Below are 25,984 nucleotides of genomic sequence, written 5' to 3' on the forward strand. Positions count from 1 at the left end.
AAATGTCTTAAATTAAGTGTATTTACCCTTAATTTGAGCAGGTAAATAAGATGATTTGCCAATGCAATGAGTGTTTTTACTCTTAAAATAAGGTATCTAGCTATTATGCACTTGAAATAAGACAATGCAATAGTTTTTTTCTTGTTTAAAGTGTAAATTGTCTTGTTCCATTGGCAAAGTGTCTCACTTCAATCCTTAATTCAAGAAAAAATGCAATTATTTTAAGAAAAAATGACTTATTTAGATTTTATTTTTTTTGCAGGGCACTGTTTTCCCTCTTTGCTGCCAAGAGCACAGTTCATGTCAGGGTAATGGTAACCGATTGAATAGGTGAGTGTCAGTCGTAGATTCTTCTCTTGAGTTAGTTCAGCTTAGATTGACAGCGAGCAACACCTCTGTCCTGCTGACTCTTAGCGCAGCAGGAAATCTAGGTGAGAGGGTGAGAGAGGAAGCAAAACTGGAATTTCACATCACGTCTGACTGCATGTAACATGTCTGTTTTTACTCTCAGTGCAGTCTGATAAGTAAACTGCATTAACATTACATAAAATTTAAGATGCATAATCTTGATAAATCAGAGGTTGGAGAATCCCAGTGCTATAAACCATCAAAGATCCGTTCTACTTTACAGAAAACTTCACGCCTTCCAAGCCTCTCAGTTAACTTAAAAGGTGTTTGGTGACTATGGGAGGCTGCAGTGGGTGTGGTTCATGCAGAGGGTGGAGAGAAGTTTCAAACACAGAGGATGTGTTGCTTCCTAAAAACCACATTCCTTCATGCTTTTCATTCCTTCCTCAGCTGTCAGATAACCTGCCAAAACAGTTTCATGTGTCATTCTCAAATCACTTTCAATTCTGGCTCAGTTTCTCAGGGGGGGTTGGAATGTCTCAGAGAGGGTGGCAGAACACGATGACCCAACCCCAGAAATCCCTTCATCTGAAAGCACATTTCACCGCACTTCTCCTTGCCGTTTGAGTGTTTCTATTCCCACTGCCTTTCAAAGCAGCTGAGACTTCCAAACTTATCCCACAGAAAGGTCCTTCCAGGATAATCAGCACTAAAAGAGAGGCAGCTAATAGAGGCATCTAAGCAGGCCTGAGGCACTTTCTGCGTTAGTATTCATTTAACAGCAGAAACGGTTCTCCTATGTCTGCAGCAATGTCCTCAGTCATTAGTCTCAGAAAACATGGATGATTTCCATGAAGGATTAGGGTTTTACCGCTGCCATTGGTTCAGACTGATATTTAGCCACCTAGACTTTTTCTGAGTTCTACACCCAACAAATCAATGTTTCCATGGTGGCAGCTGACCCAACAAGTCATGCATTAGCTCCTGTCCAATCTGTCTCTGCATGCACAATGCCACAGTTTTAAAGCAAATAGCTTCCCCATGTTACCGCACTCCAAGCTCAGAACCTGTCCGGGAAACAATGAGAGTCTGTTGCTAATTGGCGTTCCATAAACATAGTGAACAACACGCTGAATGACAGGACAGAGGGACGGGCAGGGACACATACTCGTTTGTTCTGCTGAAGTTACAGGGAATAAAATAAAGAGATATGAAGAGACAGCAAAAGAAGTGTGTGAGACATTTACGACATAGCATCTCTCCCAGCAGCTGATCAGAGGAGGTTTATGTCATCTTAAAGCACTAAAAGCTTAGACAAAAAATATATGTAAATTGAAATCAATTCAATCATTAATTTAAAATCAAACCAACTCAAATCCTTCATAGAGCTGCAAGACTCTTAAACACATATAAAGCCTTAAGCCCAGCGTACATTGTGTGATTTTTTGGGGGGATTTTCCAGTGCGAGTATTGTTCGATCGGCCTGACTTTCAGCCTGATTGTGCGCCGTGTAGTGTACAGGGGGTTATGAGGGGCAATCAACCTCTCACGTCCACCTCCCTATCAGGAATCGTGAGGGCGGGAGAATATCAAACATGTTTGATTTTCTCCCGACCGTCGTGGGCAAATCGCTCAGAGCGCAAAGAAGGATTCTTCTTTTTATTCCTCCTCTCAGATTTAAACACAGCGGCGTGGCAGGGATGAATTGAGATAAATGCAGCTCTGTCTGTAAAGTTGACAGACCGTTCTAGCCACGTTTGCCTAGCCATTTCTTTTTTCCAGATATGTTGTCGCCTTTTCTTCTTCAGGGTTTTCAGCACAAAATTGCACAAATTGCCTTCTATTTGTTTGGCTTCAGGATAGAGGGCTACAGAGCAGCTCCATCTCACTGCGCAGCTGGGTAGACAGGGTTTTTAGTCGTGCAGTGTCAGTAGATAGATCGCATCAGAGCGTCGGGCCGAACATAATCGTGAGCTGTGAGCTCACACTGTACGACTAAACCCTGCATTTAGTCACTGCGCTTGAGATTAAAGCGAGGAATCTGTAGAGATTTAAAATAAGAGGAAAAAAGTAAAAACAGTCTTCACACATGGTTGAAGAGCAGGAACAAATTCCCTCTGGGAACCTGCATTACAGCAGCAGGTTTAAGACGAGGCTTTCTTCTAGAGTTTGGCGGTGTTTAATGCGTTGTCCTTTGCATAATATAATCCCATCGCCATTATCGCAGGTAGCCAACTGGTCATTTCTTTAAGGAATATTGAGTCACGCTTTTCCAAACTGCACACACACTGCTCCGGATTGTTCTTTGCTGATGTTAGACAGCTTTTATTGCCGGTTGACAGACTCAGCATAAAAAATTAAAAAATACTGAAACTGAAAATATGAAAATTAAAGTGGGTGTTAAAAACACTGCAATAATCTGTGTTTTTTCAAAGTTATGATATCATTTAGATAATCTGTTTTCAGCAAACAGATTGTTTTCAAAGTGTTTTTTCTTAGGTCTATTTCCAGACTGAATTATTAGAATATCTAAGAAAATTACTTGTTTTTTTGGTTCCTGTATCTTATTTACCGTATTTTCACGACCATAAGGCGCACCGTACTAAAAGGCGCAGTCTCAGTTATGTGTGCCATTTCTGTATTTAACACACACATAAGGTGCACCGGACTATAGGGCGCGTTTTTTATATACAGGTACATGTCCTCTACTACCTTTAAATAGCTCTACTGCGTATTTAAAAATACAGCGGGCCCAAAACTGAGTATGACTGTGCTTTATTTATGTATTTATTACAAAGTATTAATCAAACCTGGGAGCAGGCCGTGAGACAGACACATCGCAGATGACACAGCGCTGTGATTACTCCTAAATTAACTTAAAATCCTGAAACCTGCCGACGGAATATGTTCGCTTTTATTGCCGATATCCTGGTGCATGCAGTTTAAATTATTTAGAAAAACACCTGCCAGCCGCCGCGGTGAGGCTGCTGTTGAAGGGATTCCTACTGTCGGCGCACCGCTGGTATGTGGGGGTCTGAGCGCCTCCGACAGAAATAGATAATCTGGATGAACTGACTGCAATTAAGTTTTCAGGTGGCCTTTCTCACTTAAAAACATATTAAAACTACTTTATTCCCACTGATCACAGCAAATATAGCTGCAAGATTTAGATTATTTAGATGAAAAAACACCTGCCAGCCACCGCGGTGAAGAGGAGGAGACCCGCCCAGAGGCTGCTGTTGAATTAAGCTTTCGGGTAGAAATATAGAGCGGGAGCAAAACTGAGTATGTTTGTGCTTTATTCATGTATTTATTACAAAGTATTAATCAAACCCATCAAAGTCATCATCCTCTGTTTCTGAATTAAACAGCTGCGCTAAATCAGACATGCCAATTTCCCCTTCTTCGCTGTCAGAGTCACTTTCCGTGCAGCGCGGCTCCTCAGAAATAATGCCTGCTTTTGCGAAAGCTTGAACAACAGAGCCAGCAGACATGTTAGTCCAAGCATCTACAATCCCTCCGCAAACGGTGGCGTAACTCGCCCGGCGCTGCCTTCCACTTATCCTGAAACTGTGGTCTCCGTCTGTCATCCATCGCTCCCACGCCGCTCGCAGCCTTACTTTGAACGGCCGCTTCACACTGATGTCGAGCGGTTGAAGTTCCTTTGTCAGACCCCCGGGATAACGGCGAGCACAGCGTTCATTTGATTCACCTTTTTTTTTCACATCGGCTGTGAAATGGGCACGCAGCGATGGTGATGCGTGGAAAAAAGCACCTGGTCTCCTCACATACACCTGCCTTTCATCATCTCCTCATCCATCCAGCCTTTTTCATTTGCGTTAATGTCATCAGAGCGCTGTGTCTGTCTCGCTGTCAGCTCCCAGATCAGCTTCTCTGATTGGTTGATGCGGCGCGTCCAGCAGCAAAACTTCAATTTTTCCATCTCGAGCAGCAGCGCGTTGGCGGTGCGTCAGATACTTAAACGCCCCCGAGGCGTCAAAACGCGCTGCGGGACCTTTTGCTGCACCTATACGCGCGTCAACCATTGACTTTGCATGTAAACTCGCTGCTTCTGCTGCACCTGCTGCGTCCCGTTCACACCGATGTCGAGCGGTTGAACAGCGAGCACAGCGTTAATTTGTTACCCCATGTTTTTCACATCAGCTGTGAGATGGGCACGCATGGAGTCACATATTAACAGCGATGGTGATGAGTGGAAAAAAAACACCTGGTCTCCTTACATTCAGCCACTCTTTCATCATCTCCGCAATGAGGTGGTCTCAAAAGTCGCAGTTACAACACACATAAGGCGCACCGCACCAAAGGGCGCACCGCACATTTTGAGGGAAAAAAAAGACGTTTAAGTGCGCCTTATAGTCGTGAAAATACGGTAAACGTAAGGTCATATAAAATAAAATAAAAAAGACGCTAACTATTTTATGGAAGGTCTTTTTTTAACCTTTAATTGCTTCAGTTACTGTTTCAGTCATAAATCTTAAAAAATGTTTCAAACAGATTGAACATCTAATCCTCCTAATAGCAACATGGATCCTGACCCTGTTAGTCTGGACCCAAAGTTGGGGATGATCTTGGTCTCATGTAGCTGGTCAGAAACCCTGCTCACCTTTAAAGTAGCTCTTGACCCTCAGGTATCCCACACTGAGGCGCAGGACTGACAGTTTGTCCAGACGGGAGCGAATCTCATCAGGGAAGGGCAGCAGCTCCATCAGCCTGTCCAGCTCCCCGTTCAGCCGATCCCGGTGGCGCTTCGAAGGGTTGGACTTAACAACTTCATTGCTGTCAGTGACCTTCTTCCTGACGGGGTAAAGGGAAAAATGTGTTCAATAATGGAGGTTATAAAGCCTGGTAAACCAGTTCTTCCAAAAACATAGCATCTGCAATGTGACATGTGATAATTAACCAACAACATACACATCAGAGAAACATCTATCAACAAGCATCTCCTTTCACAGAACTGAAAGTGACTCCAAAAAGCTGTGGACGATACCGCCATGTTTAGATGAAGCTAAAGTGTGAAACTCTGTGTTTGATCTTTTTTGAAAGTCGGGTGATTATCACTGACACCGTAACTAACGAGCTGATTGTAATGTGAGTTTTTGTAACATCATGCTGTGCTATTATATCACTGTCAGAATGGGAAGTTCTCATTTTAGATCTAGTTGTGTTAAACAGGAAACATATGGCGAATTTACAGAGTTAGGACAGGAAAGGGGGGGGGGGGGTTTGTTCACATAATCACACCACTTAGATCTAACAGACGAGGACAAACACCGTCCCTGCCGGCTTCAATTATTATATCAGCTGCCTGTTACATTTTATAGGGCAAGTTACCAGTTTAGCATACCCCTTACAAATAGAGTCCCCCCCTTCCCTCCCTCTGCCTCAGTGAGATCTAGAAGTACAAGATCTATATCCAGCCATTCAGCAAAGATCCTGCTACATGGCTGTACATCTTATTTTGGAATCTGACTGTTTGGATGAGCGCTTGAATGATAAATTACCTACTGTAAATTAAGTTGAAAAAATAAAAGTTAACAAGTTAAGAAAAAAAGGTAAAAAGCTAAAAGTTAAACGGTAAAGTAAAAAAGTTTATAATTTTAGTTTACAATTAAATTTAGGTTTATAAACTAAAAAATGTAAGTGCCGGTATCAGCATTAATGCCTCTAAGGTTATGTTGTACCAAAAAAAATTGTTTCTCTGTTTTTCATGAATTTCTTATAGAAGCACATTTGTTATTTTTCTTAATATATTCAGGACATTCTGCCTGCAGTTCATCTCCCAGGTGTGGAGAAGTTTTTGCTCGGCTCTTGGGGTCTCTCTCACTTCCGGTTACCACCTCCAATCCAATGGACAAGTAGAGCGAATGAATCAAGAGTTGGAAGCCAGCCTCAGATGCCTCACAGAATCAGATCCCACTAACTGGAGTCACTACTTCCATGGGTCGAGTATGCACATAATTCCAGTGTCTAGTCTAGCAGCCACCCCTTTTCCCGTCTGAAGAGGCTGAAATCGCCTCCACCGAATCAGACAAACAATGGAACTACAGCATATAGACTGGAGTCAAAGATTCAAAAACTTCTCAGGAAATGTGAGTCAGCAACCAAATCCTCTTCTCCAAGTTCACAAATCTATTTTCCCACTGGGCCTTCCGCTCACTTTTCAGTTCCGGTTGAGCAGTGTTCAGAGAAACACTTCCCTCTGCATTATCTCTTCAATAAAACCTGTTAAACATTTTCCCCTGGTCTCCCTGTTTGGTCTTCTGCATTTGGGTCTGAACTTTAGTAAAATCATGACATGATTAATTTCTCTATGAAGGCAGACAGGTCGGCTGTGTTCTGCTGTGCGATCACATAACGGCAAGAAGAAGAACAAGAGGAGGCCGCAGTCCAATGCTCTGCAATTAGAAATTGCATTTCTTGGTGTAAAATGTAGTCTTTGATGTAGGGCTTTGTGACTAATTGATTTCATCCTTTTTTAAAGATTACATTTTTTTTTGAAACATCTGGATTATTTTCCCACTCCTCCCATAGTTCAGATTGATATCAGTTAATTTTTTTAGATACAGTCTTAAAGTGATATACTAGCTCATTGTGTGTGTGTGATATTGTCATTGTTTACAATGGCAGGGCCTGCTAACTTGTTTGAGAGGCATATTTTCAGAGGTTGTAGCTCAATGCGCTTAAATTGCAGGCCTACCCCTTGAAGAAAAATATTAAAATAAGAGCACATTTTAAAACAAAACAAGTTATTTCAATCATTAAGTGGATTACCATCAGCTTTTTCTGCACATTTTGAAATATTGCATCAGAAAAGCTTGATGGAAATGGCAAGATAAAAATAACTCCTCAAATTTACAGATGTTTCTATTATGCACATAAACATGGCCATTACTCGCTGACATGATAACACAAGGACATCTTCCCTGATAGCAATACATTGATTAAAAGTTTTTTCCATTACCGGTTATTTCAGGATTGCAGCCTCTACTTCCTGTTTATTACAGCCATGCTTGATGATGTGATGTGAATAGGAGGTAGGGCAACATTGCACGGAGCAATGCATGATTAATTTGCTTAAAAGTGTTTGCTAAAAACGGAGGAAAACTACTACTTTGTTTGCTGATCCTTTTGTAATGCTATTGCAATGTGATTCATTGGTTTTGAACCACAGCAGAAACATATTGAGTCAGCCAATGACTCTGCAAATCCTCCTACTTAAAAAGATAAGAGAGGTCTGTAATTTTTTATTATAGACCATCTCTAACCAATAGAGACAAAATGATTAAAAAATAATCAGGGAATCACATTGTACGATTTACAATAAAATGATTTGTGAAGTCAATGACAAAAGCTCAGCTTTGTAGTACTGCAATTGTTCGGAATGTTAAAGATGAAACATCACCAGGTTTGCCTTCACTGTAGCTGGTATTTCAGTCCATGTACTTTGCAACACAGACTTTCAACTCCCTCAACATATTTCGTCTGGGGTCTGGAGACTGGCTAGGCCACTTTAAGACCTGGAAATGCTTATTATAAAGCCACTCCATCGTAACCAAAGCAGTGTGTTTGAGATCACTCCAATGCTGCAAGAGCCAGCCACATACTATTTTCAATGTTATCACTGATTGGCTTAAAATTAGGGCTGGGCAATTAATTGCATTTGCAGTATAATCGCAATTAAAAACAAATCTGTTCTCAAATTGCAAAGGCACTGATTATTAATGATACTATATTAAACAAGAGTATGACACTAAATTTCTCCCTCCAGGACTTTAGGTGGTGAATAAATGCTTGAAGTGGGTTTGCCATCAAAGGTAGAGAGATTTGCAGCTAACACATAGATCCATGCATGCAAGTAGAAGTAAACACTTTTTCACACAATGGTTACCATGAAGTCCTGTAACAATGGACACTAGCCAAGCAAGCTTTAAAAAAACCGGAGCGTCTTGTGGTAGGTGCAAAAGAAAATCGAACTAAAATTGCGATCGCAATTTTGGTTGAAAATAATCAAAATCTAGATTATTGCCAAAATTGTTCAGCCCTACTTAAAATCTCATGATACATTACCACCTCAATTTTCCATTAACACGGATCAGCCGTAAAGCAAGCTATTTCCATCCCCATACCTCATAGTAGACATGGTGTTCTTGAGATGCAACTCAGCGTTCTTGTGCTCATACTTGTCGTCTCCCTCTTATCCAGGACTGAGTCGCAAGTGCAGCATTTTCTGCAGAGACTCCAAGACCTCCCTCCCCAAAGACACCTCCTCCAACTCTGCTGGGGAACTCCTGAGGCAACTACAACCCGGACATGAGACACTGACCCTCCCAGTTCTGAGGAAGGTGTCCATGGCACAGCGGAAAAAGATGGCCCATCCACCTCAGCTGACTCCTCTCAATATGGAGGAGAAGCGGCTCTAGTCCAAGGCTTTTCCTGATGATGAACTCCTCACCTTATCGTCAAAGGAGTGCCCAGTCACTCAGCATTCTTCCTCCAAACATGACAAGTTGAGTTTATGACAAACAATTTGACCTAATAATATTCTTCCAATCTGCAGGTCATTCATCAGGTTTCTCCATGAAGTTCTAGCAATATTGCTCACCTATCTTGTGAACTCATGGGACGATATCTTGCATAGATTCCCAGATTGTCAGGAATCTAGTTTGTTTGGTCTGTTTTGTGTTTGTCTCTCCCTCCACCACCAGGTGGTGCCCTGTCCTTGTTGGTCCTCCCTGCACACCTGCGGCTCTTTGGATCATTATCTGGAGGAGTACTTAAGCAGTGGACTGTCACTACCTCGATGCCAGAGTGCTTGCCAGTTTTGGGAAGTCCTCCTGCATACTGGATGTTTGGCCTTCTTCCCATGGAAGGATTGTTTACCGAGTTCACACTGAGCAGGGGAGAAACATCCACATGTGCCGTTCAAGTCCCTCATGGAAATCCAAGCGAGTCCGCTCCAATGCTCCTCCGGGTCCAAAGTATGTCTACCTGTCCACTCTTCAATATGTTCCCTCTTCTCTGATCAACCCACACAGACTGGATGCTAGTGAGAGAACCCCCCCTAACGTGAGTCCCTCACTAGCATTTTCCCTACTGCATTCAAGATTCCATAGGTTCCTGAACTAACCACTGTGAACTTCCCTCCTCCCTTCCAGTTCAGGTTCACCAGCTCTCTGAGTACACTGAGTTCCAAATCCAACCCCCTCTACCCTTACCTCAATAAACCTGTTTAACCTTTTGCCTTGCTCTCTGAGTGGTTTACTCTATTTTGGGTCAGATCCTTAAATAAATCATGACACAGATAAAGGGAGATAAAGGGGTCTTTTAAGTCTTCCATTTTCTTCTGATTCCTCCCATAGTTGATATATTCACATCAACCTGTTTCCCTAGTGTAGATTCACCCTTCCCAGCCAGGTGCAGTTCTAGAATTTAATTTCTGGTGTCATTTGATAGCTCTTTGATCTTGGCCATAGATGAGTTTCATGAGGCTGTACACAGATACGTTTTAAACATATAACAAGTTGAAACAAGTGCCCATTTTCCACTATCATTAAGAAATGTGATTTCCCGGATTTTTTCTTCATTTTGTATCTTATAGTTGAAGTGTACCTATATAAAAATTACAAAACACTCATCCTCCTTAAGCAGGATAACCTACACAATCAGTGGCTTACCAAAATTTTTTTTGCCCCACTGTAGTCATGATCATAAGGCGACTATCACATCACTTCATGGGTCTAGAGATAGAAACATCAGCCGGAGTAATGTTTTAAAAATTTTTATGCCAAAATGCGATAGCTGTGTCGCAACCTAAAATACAACAAACGTTTCTTATATTTAAAAGCTTAGATATTTTGCTGCTTAGATAAAACAGCCCTTTGTATTTCCTATTTTTTGTCGAAGAGTATTGTTAGAAAAATGTATGTCTGTTTATAGGATGTGATTTTTTTTTTTCAATTTGAAAGGATTTGTATTGTTTCTCTAGCTTTCCTCTGTGACATCATGCAATACTAGAATAATACAACCCAATTCATACACCATAACTGCTACATTTGATCATCAAAGTAAAAAAGAAAAATAATAATAATTTCCGGCCTGGTACCTCTAAATGGACCAGATCCTTGTTTATACCGTAAACTGTGAATTGTAGGGTCATTGCAAACAATGTCATTGGAGCAACGTTATTGAAACTGAATCTTGGCAAAGGAATCCCAAACTATCCAGATGATTTTCTAAAACATTTCCTGCTGTATTAAGCATTAAGACCCAACCAAATTTAATCAAACTGACCAGTAAAAGCAGGTACATTGATACTATAATATAATAATTTTGCTTTAATATATTGTATGTTTTCAATATATCATCCAGTCCTAACTTGGTGTGATGCTATAGTTTTACTGTCTGTACTTTATATCTGAAGGACTTCTTCTGTCCTGAAACTTATTATCTCTGTAGAAATCCTAAGCGGGCCACATTGGACTCTTGTTAGAACTGGTCCCAGCAGCAGCAGGCAGACCAGATACTGCTGCAGGTCCAGTTTTGGTCCCAGTCTAACATTTCTCTGACCATCTACCAACACATTAGCTTGTTACACCGGTGTGCCGTCAGATCAGCATAACCCGTCAGACCATCATACCCATAGTCAATACCTGTTTATCCCTTAAATTTATCCCTTTATAGTTTATCTCTTTAGTTGTGTACGAAAAATACACTTTAAACTACCTCAAGGGCGTGTATCCCTTTAATCATGTACAAAGAAACAATTTAATTACTTACTTTTTGGTGTTTGTTGGTGAAAGTTCTCTGTCATCCGGGTCATAGTCATTCCAAAAAAAGTTAAAGGACTTTGTTTCCAAGTTTGAGGACGTTACCTCGAATTCAACGCTATTTCTGACTATTAGAATTGAAAAAGCTCCCTGGATTGGAAGCAATATGTCTTCAAACTTGGAAACAAAGTCCAGTGGATTGTTTTTAACTGTTTTTGGAATTACTTTTTGGTGTTTTTTGAAGCATATTGCGATCTGACCTTGATTATGCTTTTTTTTTTACGTTACGTAAGGGATACATGCTCATTTAGTTTCATACAAAACTAAAGGGATGAACAGAACTAGCACACACGTGGGAAAATCTGGTGTCTTGCGCATGCATATTGACTATGGGTATGCTGGTCTGATAGAACACTGGCACCCGTTGAAACAAGCCGTGCAAACATTAGTGCAAATGCCGGTTTCCAAGACATCAAACTCAAGATGTGGAAGAATATCCACCCATGGTTGATACAGAAAGTGGCTCAAATATATATATTTTTTTTTACATAGACTAGCTTCATTAAAATAAATATACATATATTCTGAATTTGGTCCATCTCACAGTCTCTTTCGCCCCATTTGCCCTCAATCAGCTGATTTTAAACTAGCATCAGCGTCAGGTGGTTTTGTCAGAAGAGCTGCTGATTGTTTAAAACAGGACCCATTCAGAAAGCTTCAGGGGATTTTTCCAGAAAAAGCTATGAGCAATAAAGCCAGTGTCAGCTGCTCTACAGAGAAATCAGTAAATCTAAGCTAAGCCTAAACCTTAGTGGAGAGGCTGCTGATCAGAGGTCAGTCCGTGTCACGTTTCCAAAAAAGAAACAGACTGTTTTTGGGGCTTTTGTTGTCTGTGTACGGGAGGGCTTCAGGGCACACATGATATCATGGCTGACCAGTTCTAATCGTTCTAGATCACACAGTGTCATCTAGACCTGTCAGAATAACAATTAATCAGTTAATCACATGATCAATTTAAATGAGCAGCATAATTCATTAGGATGCTTGGTTATTGTTCCGCTGTCTCTTTCTGCTTAAAGGTCTGGTTGTTTCTCTCCTGTGGGTCAGTCTCCACTCATCCCTCCCTTATTGTTTCCTTAGCATGAGGCTCTGGGGACTGAGGAGCAGCAAGGCGGACAAATGCTAGTTGAGATAAAAAAAAAAAAACAGAGATGGAATTGGTTTCAAGGCCAACAGCTGCAGTGTGGGAGTACTTTGGAGTCAAATATAATATAACAAAATGATTAGTTATCACAACAATTTTAGAGAAAATGTATCATCCAACAAAAGCTGTTATCATGACAGGTCTGCTTTCATAACTGATGCCTCAAAGGGAACTAATGCTACGTTCAGACTGCAGGCAGCAGAGGGAGCAGAAGCAGCTAGTTTACATGCAAAGTCAATGGTTGACGCTCATGAAGGCAAGCAAAAGGTCCTGCAGCGTGTCTGAGCAGCTGAAGCAGCGCCTCATGAGCATCTGAGCTGCAGGACGCGCTGCGAAAGCAGCAGCTGCAGGAGTGGGAAAAATTAAACTTTTGCTGCTCAACGTTCCACATCAACCAATCAGAGAAGCTGATCTGGGAGCTGGCAGGGAGACAGACTATGATCACTACTCTGAAAAATTTTATCAAGCCTAAATTAACTTAAAATGTCGAAACCTGAAATATGTTTGATTTTATTATTCTGGTGCCTGTAGTTTGGTTTACATACATGAAAAACGCCTTCCTGCGGCTGCGAACAGTAGCGGAAACCAGTGAAGAGGCGACCGGGCCAGAGGCTGCCTTTGAAAGGCATTCCCAGTGACTGAGCACCGCCGGTGTACGGAGATCTGAGCGGCTCCGACAGCGAAATAATATTTGAAGGCAGGATCGTAATTTTGATGAACTGGCTTTCAGTTGGACTTTCTTACTTAAAAACTATGTTTAACCCACTTATAACAGCAAATATAGCTGCCATTGTTACAGGCAAAGGAAGACTAGGGTAGCTCCGCCCAACGCACATCAGACCCACTATTCAACCGGGCAGCGAGAGCAGCAATGATACTTCAGCCGTGCATCTGAACTAAACTTATACAAGCATCAAAAATGAAAAAATGAAGCAGCAACCGCGTTTGTGCTGCTCCTGCTGCTTGCAGTCTGAATATATATTCAAAATCTCTCTCCCTTAAACTTCTGCCTTAAATGAAAATTAGATTTATTACATGTCCTCCTACCACTAACCCGTCCCGCTGCCCTTCTGCTCCAGCTCTACCTTCTCAGAAATGATCTCACTATGCAGAAATGCTCAGCAGAGACAAAAGTAGGCATTCAGAGCCATTTTCTCCTCCTCGTTTTTAGGACTCACATGGGTTTAGAAGACATGGGGTTTTCTGTCTGAAGGAATTACATTTGAACAAATCTATCTGTTCTGATTTGGATTGCTGATTGGAGGAGAAAAACTCTCAGGTCTCTGTCTAGACCGTGGAGCAGAATATCTGTGAGGACACTGACACGTTAGCTGTCTGCCTAATCCTAAAGGATGACTCAGTGGCTCTGAAAATAAGCAAACGTGCTGCCTGTGCACATGCAGGCCTGCTGAAAAAAACAGACAACATTCATTATGGAAAAGGCCTGAGATGAACACCAAAACAGAAAGCTCAAACCACATAGCGAATGAGGCATGGACTACAGCCAGACCGGCCACAGCTAGTTATGGTGCACAAACTGCTCAGCATTTGCCTCGGCATAAACAGAGCGGAGAGACTTTTAACAACGTTTCCACTTCTGTTCCGAAAGAAACATTTTCTCTCAGAGTTTATGAGCCACATTCTGCAAAAACAGAACCAAGGAGAACAAGATGGACGAATGAACTGAACTGCAAGCAGCACTGTGAGGTTAAAATGCTGTGTTTAGATTGAAAGTTTTCAAGAAATGGTAAAAAGAAAGAAAAAAAATAATAAAAGAAGGAAACTTCATTGCTCAACAATGATAAGAGGAAGTTTCCACTCTATTTGTGTAAGGGAGTAGCTGGAACCTGAGCTGATCATTTCAAAACAGTAAAAAAAAACAATCCACTGGACTTTGTTTTTAAGTTTGATGATGTTTTGCCTCCCATCCAGGAAGCTTTTTTAATTGAAAATGTCAGAATTAGTGTTGAATTCGGGGCTTTATACAGTAGCCAAACAAAGCCCTATTTTTGCATGTAAATTGAAACGGATAAACGAGTGCGCCCCTTAGGAATGGGGGTTGTTTGCCTTCTTTTGTTAGCCTGCAATGCCCCGTACCTGTCTACACGCTATTTCTGACATTTTGAATTGAAAAAGCTTCCTGGATGGGAAGCAAAATGTCTTCAAACTTGGAAACAAAGTCCAGTGGATTGCTTTTTGTTTTACTTTTTAGGAATGACTAAGACCTGGATGACTGAGACTCCACTAGCACTAACCTGAAATGATCGCTTTACTGCAGGATTGAATTTAGAGGAGATCAACTAAACACTGAGAATAATGGGCTTTGTTCAGTATTCTTCAAGTCAAATTGAAAAAAATATTAAGCAGGTAACCAGATATCTATAAATAAAGTATAAAACTGAACTTTCGTCTTACATGGTAATAACATCCAACTAAACATTTCCTGTGACACATGAGGAAGGATATCAAGGCAACACCCAAAACATCTTGCAGATCACATTAGAAGGAATCAGCCAAGATATGAAAGAAAGGGTTGTGGGGTAGGGCTGCAACAACGAATCGATAAAATCGATAAAAATCGACTTTTAAAAGCGTTGGCAATCGGGTTGGGAATTGAAAAGATTTTCACGATTCCGATTCCCTTTTCGATTCTATGAAACGATTCGATTCTTTATCGATTCTTTTTTCGATTCCAATTTGGGGGAAAAAGGAGAATAAACAGTTTGATTATCAGCATCAACTTTGTTTACTTAACTATTGCACAATCTTACAAAATCAAAAAAATCAAGATGTCCACAGGAAATGTGAAACTGGAGTAACATCCGTGTTTAAATGAAAAATGAATACAAGAACAAACTTAATAACCAACAATGTCTAATAACAAATGATGGGATAATAACCTATTTTAAATAACAAAAAATACTAATTATAAAACAGTAGTAGGGAACATTAACAGTTATTTTGCAGAAAGATGAGCATATCTGCTTTTTCTGGAAGGATACGGGATCTTTCAGGGCTTATGGTGTCTCCAGCCGTGGAGAACACCCTCTCAGATGGGGTGGAGGAAGCCTGCACACAGAGGTAGTTTTCAGCCAGTCCAGATAGCAAGGGCAGCGTATCTTGCTTGTTCCACCACCACAGTGTGGCGCTATCCCTGCAGGGGATGGAGGGCAAGCTTTTATAGAGCTGGATTTCCTGATCTACCCTCTGGGCTAAGGAAAGACGGGGCTTTGATTCACAAAGTGACCGCAGCTCGTTGTCTTCCTCCTCGAATAGTTCTTCCAACTTGCGTAACTTGCGTAACTTACGTAAAAAACGTGACGTAAGTCATGCTCCCCAGAGCCGGCGCTCTAGGATCTGGTGCTGCGGGAATCGAAAAAAGAATCGTTCAGCGAGCTGCCAAACGATGCCATGGAATCGGAAAATACGGAACCGGTTCTGAACAGGAACCAGTTTTCGATTCCCATCCCTAGTTGGCAACGAATTTCATCATCGATTAGTTGTGTCGCGTGATTAATGCGTCATCCGCCGCCGTCGTCATTGCCGTGGGGCGCCTCCCCCATCCCAACCCTGTTCTCCTGCGGCGCTCCCGCAACAGTCCCTCTCAGCGCTGCAGTCAGAGCCGCAGGATTGCAAATGAAGTGCGCATGTGCCGGGATTGATGGCGCAAATTGATCACAATAAATAAAATAGCCTGCGCTTTGTAAAGCGAAAAAAGTCGTAACATGCAACTTTTGAAAAAACAAATGAACATGGCACGGAAGCACCACTGTTATGATGCAGCACCTGAAAAGGAAACACGTTGGAGCCTTCGATGGCAGTGAAGAGAGCTGATCAGCAGGATGAGTAACCATGTTTGTTTCGTTTTAAAGTGGGGAAACGTAACGTTAGTTTCTCAGGTAGCTCATCTGATGCTTTCCTTACCGTGTTAGTAGGTTACAGACAGTGATAAGGTTGGCTACTTATTTTACTTTTAATTTCATTTGAATTAGCTTAAGCAGCGTTTATATTTTCTTTATAAATAAATTAACTTGCAAATTATGAGGGCATGGCTTTTAAAGTTTAAATCTTCTGGCAAAGATAAAGTAAAGAAGATCCTGCAATTTATGGAAGTAAAGCAGAATAAAATCCAGCAAGATCAGTAATATGTCAATTAATTCAGTGCCACATTCCAATGTAAATATCTGTCTTTGGAGGATGTGTTTTTTACCACCCCTAGTTCTCTCATTTTTATTCCAAATACAATTTATAATTTGAATCACAGGGCTATTTTTATCTCTATGGTTAAGTATTTTCTCAAGTAGCAACTTTAACTGCTATACTTTCCTGTCTTAAAAGGCAGAGCTCTTCTAGTCTAAAAAAACCTCATTTGTTGAAATGGGGGGACCTATTGTTTGAACCCCTTAGGGGCTTTTAAAAACAAAACTACCTGTCCCTTTTGTGCTTTATGAAACAAAGTACCCTATATTTTGTGAATGCACAGCTACACTATATTGCCAAAAGTATTTGCTCACCTGCCTTGACTCACATATGAGCTTAAGTGACATCCCGTTCCTAATCCATAGGGTTCAATATGACGTCGGTCCACCCTTTGCAGCTAGAACAGCTTCAACTCTTCTGGGAAGGCTGTCCACAAGGTTTAGGAGTGTGTTTATGGGAATTTTTGACCATTCTTCCAGAAGCGCATTTGTGAGGTCGCACACTGATGTTGGACGAGAAGGCCTGGCTCTCAGTCTCCGCTCTAATTCATCCCAAAGGTGTTCTATCGGGTTGAGGTCAGGACTCTGTGCAGGCCAGTCAAGTTCATCCACACCAGACTCTGTCATCCATGTCTTTATGGACCTTGCTTTGTGCACTGGTGCACAGTCATGTTGGAAGAGGAAGGGGCCAGCTCCAAACTGTTCCCACAAAGTTGGGAGCATGGAATTGTCCAAAATGTCTTGGTATGCTGAAGCATTCAGAGTTCGTTTCACTGGAACTAAGGGGCCAAGCCCAGCTCCTGAAAAACAACCCCACACCATAATCCCCCCTCCACCAAACTTTACACTTGGCACAATGCAGTCAGACAAGTACCGTTCTCCTGGCAACCGCCAAACCCAGACCCGTCCATCAGATTGCCAGATGGAGAAGCGCGATTCGTCACTCCAGAGAACGCGTCTCCACTGCTCTAGAGTCCAGTGGCGGCGTGCTTTACACCACCGCATCCGACGCTTTGCATTGCACTTGGTGATGTATGGCTTGGATGCAGCTGCTCGACCATGGAAACCCATTCCATGAAGCTCTCTGCGCACTGTTCTTGAGCTAATCTGAAGGCCACATGAAGTTTGGAGGTCTGTAGTGATTGACTCTGCAGAAAGTTGGCGACCTCTTCGCACTATGCGCGTCAGCATCCGCTGACCCCGCTCCGTCAGTTTACGTGGCCTACCACTTCGTGGCTGAGTTGCTGTCGTTCCCAAACACTTCCATTTTCTTATAATACAGCTGACAGTTGACTGTGGAATATTTAGGAGCGAGGAAATTTCACGACTGGATTTGTTGCACAGGTGGCATCCTATCACAGTTCCACGCTGGAATTCACTGAGCTCCTGAGAGCGACCCATTCTTTCACAAATGTTTGTAAAAACAGTCTGCATGCCTAGGTGCTTGAATTTATACACCTGTGGCCATGGAAGTGATTGGAACACCTGATTCCAATAATTTGGATGGGTGAGCAAATACTTTTGGCAATATAGTGTACATTTCTCATGTAAGTTTGCGTAGTTTTAACACAAACATTTATTTTTCATATTGCACCAGTACAGTTAATGAGCAACCTGTACTTGTGTGCTTGTTTGTTCTGTCTAAAAATGTTTATTTTGGAATAAAGAGGTTAATATAAAAAATATTTTTTGTCCGATTCATCGATTAATCAAAAAAATAATCGGCCGATTCATCAATTTTTAAAATAATCGTTAGTTGCAGCCCTATTGTGGAGCAAGTCTGCTTCATGCTTTGGTTCAATCTCCAGATGCCTGAAGGTGACATGTATATCTTCCAAGCCATGAAGCATAAACAGCATGAGATGATCCAGCAGCCATACTGTTCAGGAAGGAACCTAGTTCTGTGTGCCTGAAATGAATTCTGGGTTAATTAATGGGTTCTGGTGAGAAATATGTGAATAATCTGCCCCGAACAAAAGACTAAGTCCTTATCTAACGAAAGATCCACTGATGGAACTTCCTTTGGAAATTTAGGGACAGCAGCCTTCATTTAAAATAAAAACAAAATGGAGTGTTTGGCCATAATAACCACTGATACATTTGGAAGGGAAAAAGGGAAGTAAGATGGCAACAACATCACATCTTGTGGATGTTTTAGTGCAAGAGGAACTGAGGAAAATTTCCAATGAATCACAAGGGCAGAACTTTATGTGAAATATAAGCAATACCTGGAGACGAGACCTGGGAAGTTAGAGCTTGGCAATAGTTCTATCAGAAGGTACGGGCCTAAAATCCTGCAAACTGTTGAACGTCAAATACTTTAAAAGGGGAGCTTAGAGACTCAGGAAAGCTTGGTAAACTGGCTTCAAAGAAACTATAATTATTATTCTGACATTTAGCCAGTGGCAGCTAGCTGGTGGAGGGTGCTAGGCCGCTGCCCCAACCACCCAATCATCCTGATTAAGAAAAAAATATAATAGAGGTTTTTTCTAGGTGTTTGTTGATTTGTATAGTTTCTCTTAAATAAACACATTCTTTTTATATATGAATAGAATATAAAGCTGACAAATTCAATTCAATTCAGTTTATTTCTATAGCGCCAGTTCAAAGCACATGTCATCTCAAGGCACTTTACAGTTCACCAGATCATACAGTCAAATTGATTCAAAGTTTTCTATCTTAGGAAAACAAGTTGATGCAATCAACTTGTCTCATTCGTCTCGAATGCAATCCCTCACACTAAGCATGCTTGTAGCAACAGTGGAGAGGAAAAACTCCCTTTTAACAGGAAGAAACCTCCAGCAGAACCAGACTTAGTGTGATCGAGATCTGCAGAGGCTGACTGGGGTTCAAGGAGACAGACGCAGACATAGAAAAAGAAACAGAGACACAAAAGGCAACTGTAAAAGCCAGGGGGATGAGCTCACCAGCTCTCATTTCCAAGGACGAAGACAGCACATCCAGGCAGTCACAGTCAGAGAAACAGGACTACACTGAAAAACAGGCAAATGTTCAACATCTATACACAAAGGTGTTATTGGCAGCAGCACAGCTGATATTTCTCTCTAGGATGGTGTTGCAGCCTTTGAATCAATCTGACTGGATGATCTGCTAAACTGTAAAGTACCTGGAGATGACATGTGTTGTGAATTGGTGCTATAGAAATAAACTGAATTGAATTGAAAAGTGTAGGACTATTATGTAGGTCACCAGGAAACACTGGTAAAGGATTCATGGCAAACTGCTGGTATGGCTAATGCTATATCCATATTAACGTGAATACACACAATTAAAATTTTCATTTGTAGCCTCCCGAAAAAAAAAGGTATGAAAAGGGCAGAATTAGCTCTATTTTCATCCCCAAAAAATCATCTAAAAAGATTGCCACTTTATAAAAGAACAACAGAAACTGCTGCCCAAAAACATAATTTTGATCAGCCACTCATCTAATGGTCAACTGTATCAAACCCTGTGATCAGGTCCAGCAGAAAGGAGAAGTATATTAAACAGCTTTGCTTTGCACTGGAGTTTCACTTTGAGACCAGCGTCTCTTTCACTACACATTTATGTCATAAACCCACAAAGACCAACTGCTTCTACCCATCCCTGGCTGTGATGGCAAATCCAAGACGGCTGTAAGCTTTTACATACGAAGCAGGCAATGCAAGAGGACAGGAGATGTAATGCAGTATTAATATCATTGCTACAAATATTGTCAGACATGTTTTGGTGCCATTTTTCGGTGCAATTTTTCTCAAAACAGTAACCGGATAAAACTGAGTTTAGCAATCCACCTCTCTGTGGTGTGCATGCCACAAAGATAATAATAACCAAGACGGTCTGTAAAGACCTACATACGACCTGTCATTAACCCAGTTTGCCAGGCGGAGAACTTGTCACACCGACCTGTAAGACTACTACTGCGTCTGATAACAATCAGAGAAATAAGGGAAAACAAAAACAGGCTGAGTGTGAATTTTTGGAGATTTAAGCCATGCTGCACAGCACGTACACAGAGTCAGTTAGCTGTGAATGAAGAGATGTTGACCAGCAGCATTCATATTTCACATTAATTCATCTCAAATATATGCATACTATAATGTCATGCAATAAAACTACAGAGAGAGGCTCATACTTGTGAAGTGAGCTGAGTGTTGTTTCTTATCTTCTTAAGAACACAAATCTAAAAAGTGTGGCAGGTGTTTGTGTTATCAGAGAGGCTGCTCAGAGCGAAAGTGGATAGGTGCCAGAACCTCAGGTTCAGTCTAAGCTGTTCCAACAGGAGAATTAATGAGCACAACTTCCATATTTTCTAAATAAAGACTAAATATACTTTCCTACAGCAATTGCTAACAAATAGACGCATATATTTAAACATCCGTGCTTTTTAGATAAAAAGTATACTGGATAAAATTCTTTCAGGTTTCTGGGGCAAACATATTTTCTACTGTCATTTCTTTCTTTATCAATAATCACTCTGCATAAAATTGATATTTATAAGTACTAATATCTACATAAATTGATTATTGAATAAGCTTTTATTAAAATAGTTATTCATCTATGATTTGACTGAAGACTGAAAGGTGACTTGCAGAGACACATCCTTTTCTCTTTACCTCATAAAACAAAATCTAGTTCTGAAAAGTGCATAAATTCCATGCTTATCGTCTTTAATGCTACTTTATTGATGTGCATAATGAACCACAGTGTTTTTGTTGACAAGTTATTGTTAATATATTAAAAATTTTAATGTTTTGAATATTCCACTTTAGAGTATTGCTGCTGCCACCATCTGTATTAGAGGGAAAAAATGGCAGGGGGTGGCCAATGATTGCTTAAGAGAGGCTCCCCCATCTAGCTCCGCCCCTGGCTCAGAGGCTCGTGGAAACTGGAGGAGTTTAGGTTGAAAAATCCTCTGCTAAAAACGCTTAATCCAAACAATAACATAGCTATCTATGCACGCCACACCTTTGACCTCTATAGATGACTGGCTAGAAAGAGACATTTTAAAAAAAAAAGTCGTAAATGTTGCAGTTTTCCATAAATTAAGGAAACATTGGGAAGTAGCTGCTCTCACCACTAACAGGCCAATGTTTCTGGATTACTTAAAAAATACTATACACTCTTTTTTTTATTTGCATATAATGGCTTTTTCAAGTCTTTTCAAATGACTGAAAATGCGTTTTTATTTTATTTATTTACACAACAGGAACGATCAAATTTAACATATTTTATTATGTTACAGTAATGACCATTCTCATTTTAAGATAGTATATTAATTTTTTCTTTCTTTCATTTCCCCTTGGAATCCATAAATAAGTTTAAAGTTTAACTGAGCTAATTTTTTTTGCACATTTATATTAATTGGCTACTTGGAACTATAAATGGAACATACATCCAGAAAACTAACTTTCATAAATATCAAGTTATCTTCATTTCAACAAGTGTGACAGTTTGAACATGGTCTATGATTCAATTTAATGTTCTGAAAAGATACTGAAATTATAAATTTATCTCCGACTTTCACTGATTTGGTAGTTGTGCGGAAAACGAGGATTGCGTTATTGCGGCATAGTGGTGCATTTTTAAGCTTTAAATAGAACAAAAAACCAGTAAAGTGGTCATTTGACAGTACATGCTCTATCTAATCACCTTACCTTGTTTTCTTTGAATCTATCTTAGGCTACGTTCACACTGCAGGCCTTAATGCTCAATTCCGATTTTTTTGTGAAATCGGAATTTTTTGCATGTCCGTTCACACTTCCAAGTATATGCGACTTGTATGTGATCTACTGTGTGAACTGAAAGCGTTCAACCGAAGTGTCCCGCATGCGCACTCGAGGACGCGATGACGTCACATGTAGCAAGCGTCCTCAGTGTTTGCGGAAGTAAACATGACTCGTAATACCGCAGCGTATATTGCATTCTTTAAGTTCTTCTCCAACAGGAGCAGGCAGATTACGAACGAAATCTTTTTAAGAAGATCAAAAAGAAAGACCCTCCCCCGGTTCCAGTAAGACCCTTCGAGTTTGGTCTGAATCGAGCTATCTTTCCAAATATGAATTAAGTCAGCAACCTCACTTTCTCTCCATTGACTGCTCTCTGTGTTATCTTCCGCCATGGTTGTTAGTTTTTCCCGCCTCCGCTTAGTAGGACGCAGATTAGTAACGTTTAGTAACATTTGTCAAGTATCAATGACGTGTAGGTCGGATGAATGCGACCTGGCCGTACAGACACAGGTCGCATTTGAAAAGATCAGATACGTATCGGATTCAGGACCACATATCCAAGTGGCCTGGGTCGCATTTGAAAAAATCCGATCTGTGTCATTCAGACTGTCATAAAAAGATCTGATACAGGTCACATATGGGCAAAAAAATCGGAATTGGGTCACTTCAGGCTGCAGTGTTAACGTAGCCATAGATAATGTGAGTTCAGATATTTTGTCTTTCAGTTATTTTTAATCCAATAATCTAAATTACTACGGTTGTTGATTAACTGTGTGAATACATGTTATTGCATGAAAATCAAGAAAATGCTATCTGCACTCTGCACATGCAGTCCTTTACTTGTAAACCGGACCGAAACTAATGCTGCATATAACTGATCCAACCATTTCCATGGAGACCAGTAGTGGTGGGGATGGATGGAGGTAAATGGATGGATGTAAAAACCAATCTAAGGCTGCAAAAACCTAAAGACTGGGATTGAGGTTCACCTTCAAGCTGGAAAACAACTGCAACCATAGAGCCAGAGCTATGATGAAATCACTCTGGAATCCGTCTGTACATGAGCAAAGCCTGGAGAGACTTCCTTAAAGACTGAAATAACCTCTACAGAATGAGTAAGGACATGCTTAACTAACACGAATATACCATGATGCCATTTTTTATTGCCAAAAAGAATCGTTCATTACTGTGAAAACATCATTTTGATCAAGTTTTTTTTTATCTAAGTATATTTGTGGCATATAAATTCATTTCAACACTTCTCTTCAATTTCCTTTGGTGCAAAAACAGTTTGTAACAATGTTTATGGAAGTATACTGTAAATTTTCCCCTTTTTTAAGAGGAAAACAGACAATGTTGCTTTTATTTTATTTTAAAACCGAGTAGGCACCACACGGAATCATTTAGTTAACAGGGTAGATGGTAAAAGGAATGGCCAAAAGGCACAGCAAGCATTCTGGTATTAAAAGCCGATGTGAAGAGGCAACTCTGCCAGGGAATGCCACGGCACTCCTTGGTTTGACTCAATAGCGCCTTTATGCAACAGAGCGCAGCTGGCAGCCCAAAAAGCTCCAGAAACACAGACGTCTACATACAGGGCACCTCTTTATTTTGGAATGTACAGTCGGAAAAGACAGATCTGTCTGAGGACAGTACAACATACAGGAACTATGCAAATCTTTCCTTGGGCTGAGGTTACTGCCCTCTGCCCCTCTATGAGGTAAACACATCTTTAAACTGGTGGTATAGCTGTGTGTTGAATTACCAGGATGCGTTTAGCTTCCAAACTAATAGCTACACAGACCCGGTTCCAGGAAGTTCATCTGTTAATTGAAACGACCCATCAAAGCAATCATTCAAAACTGGCGAAGGACTTAGTCTCCTGCGGGAAAAAAGAGCCTCCACAGAAGGCGTAGTCTTTCTAAGCAATGATGGGTTGTGGTTCACCACTTTGCCCAGACTCAGGATCAGTTCAGTAAAGAATCTGAATCCAAGCTGAAAAGAAAGAGGATGCCTCTCTTTCCACAGATGATGTGCTGACTGAGCAGTAAGGCTGAGGATGGAGGCTCACCTCGACGCAAGAAACACAAACATTTGATCTTTATAAACCGCGTGGGCTCAAGCATATGCAGGTTCTGCTGCAGCAGGCAGAAATCTGAGCTGAATCTGAATCAAACAAGAAGAAAGCTACGGATGAACAGTGGAAAAAAATCCACTGAGTTTTTCAAACGTGACTTCATCTCAGGTTGTAGGAGACATATGCTGGTGAAGATTCTCAGTCATTCAGGTCATACTCATTCCAAAAAAGTTTAAAAAAAAGCAATTAAACAAACTTTTTTAATTCAAAACGTCAGAAATTGTGTTGAGTACAAGGTTTTGTACACTACTCTAACAAAGCCTCGTTTTTCTTTAGAAAACATGCAAATTGAAACAGACGGACGGGTCCATCCCTTGGAATGGGGGTCGTTTGGCTTCTTTTGTTAGCCTCCACTGCCCATAATGCAGAGACATAGACAGGTATGCGGCTTAATATGTTTACATCATATAAACTCATGCTTTCAATTGCCAAAAAACTAGCTTCATGTGGGATTTTGACTCACTTCCAGAGTATAACCTCTATCGAGGAATCTGAGGCTAAAGTTCATTTGCTGATAAATAACAGGAGATAATCCAAGTTCCAATTATTGGATTGATCTCAGTGTCTAAATAATGGCATCCAACAGTTTGGAAATGTCATCAAAACTCTTCCAGGTTGATATTCAGCGACAGCTGCTTCTTTAAAGATCCTGAGGACATCTTAACAGATCTTCCCAGAATATCTACAAATATAGAAGCTGTTAACAGTATCTTTACTGTCAGACAAATCAAATTTTAATAGGCTAGTCTTTTCAATGAATAGTGTTTCTTTTCCCTGTTACGGCCTTTCAGTCAACTGCTATGAAATACAAGAGGAGTCAACCCCTGATCAAACAAAAAAAGAACACACTATCAGTGAGCTGCCTTTAGCTATTATTTACTGAGGTTATATAACCACATTTCAGTACTGTAGATTAAAAGTGGATTATATGTGATTATTTCAATCAGCTGTCAGAGCTGGTATGAAACGTCCACAAGGTGCTTGAGACTTGCTGCTTGGTTGGTAAAAAAATAAATAAAATAAAACTTAACTCAGACAAATGGAACCTAGGTGGAATTTCAACTGAATAAAGTGATTGCTTACCCTCATCTGCCTCTGACACAGGGAAAACAGCTTTAATCCTCAGTCTGCTACCCAAAGCGCAGGCAGTGGTTGCGCTACGTCTGACTTTCATTCAGATGACCCTGAATCAACCCACCTGCATCCATTTCTCCACCATCGTAGCTAAAGCTTCATCAGAGTGTCATTACTCCTGGACTCTTACTGCGTTCCCTGTCTCATCTCAACCGGTCCGGCAGAAGACCGCCATGTTGAGCCTGGTTCTGCCAAAAGTTTTTTCCTAAACTGAAGTTTTCCTCTCCACTGTCTCTTCATGCTTGCTCATCACAGACAGGTTCTTGCAACCTGTCTTATCCAATCTGGTCTTGCATCTTCCAGGTCTATGAATGAAGCTCTAGTATCAGCTCACTCAGTCCACTGGATCGCTCCATACAGCTCAGCATAGCGTCTCATGGACTGACCTACTTCATCTATCTCCACTCCTCCACCAGTTTCATGCCTGAGGGGAAACATCACTGGTC

General features: G+C 40.9%; 1 protein-coding gene across 3 annotated transcripts in view; it reads right to left on the minus strand.

Annotated features, from left to right (window-relative positions):
• Positions 1–25,984, minus strand: part of LOC119794055 (aryl hydrocarbon receptor-like) — a 57,744-nt gene that overhangs the window by 30,079 nt on the left and 1,681 nt on the right. For 2 of the 3 annotated variants that reach the window (XM_038301384.1, XM_038301383.1), the window contains exon 2: positions 4,973–5,163. In XM_038301384.1, the coding sequence (XP_038157312.1) occupies positions 4,973–5,163 (191 nt within the window). Of the gene's footprint in view, positions 1–4,972; positions 5,164–8,495; positions 8,634–25,984 lie in introns of those variants that run through there. The other variant, XM_038301385.1, reaches the window with a different exon arrangement.

Source organism: Cyprinodon tularosa, unplaced genomic scaffold (genome assembly GCF_016077235.1).
Source record: "Cyprinodon tularosa strain WSP-4 unplaced genomic scaffold, ASM1607723v1 ctg467, whole genome shotgun sequence".
Taxonomy (NCBI): domain Eukaryota; kingdom Metazoa; phylum Chordata; class Actinopteri; order Cyprinodontiformes; family Cyprinodontidae; genus Cyprinodon; species Cyprinodon tularosa.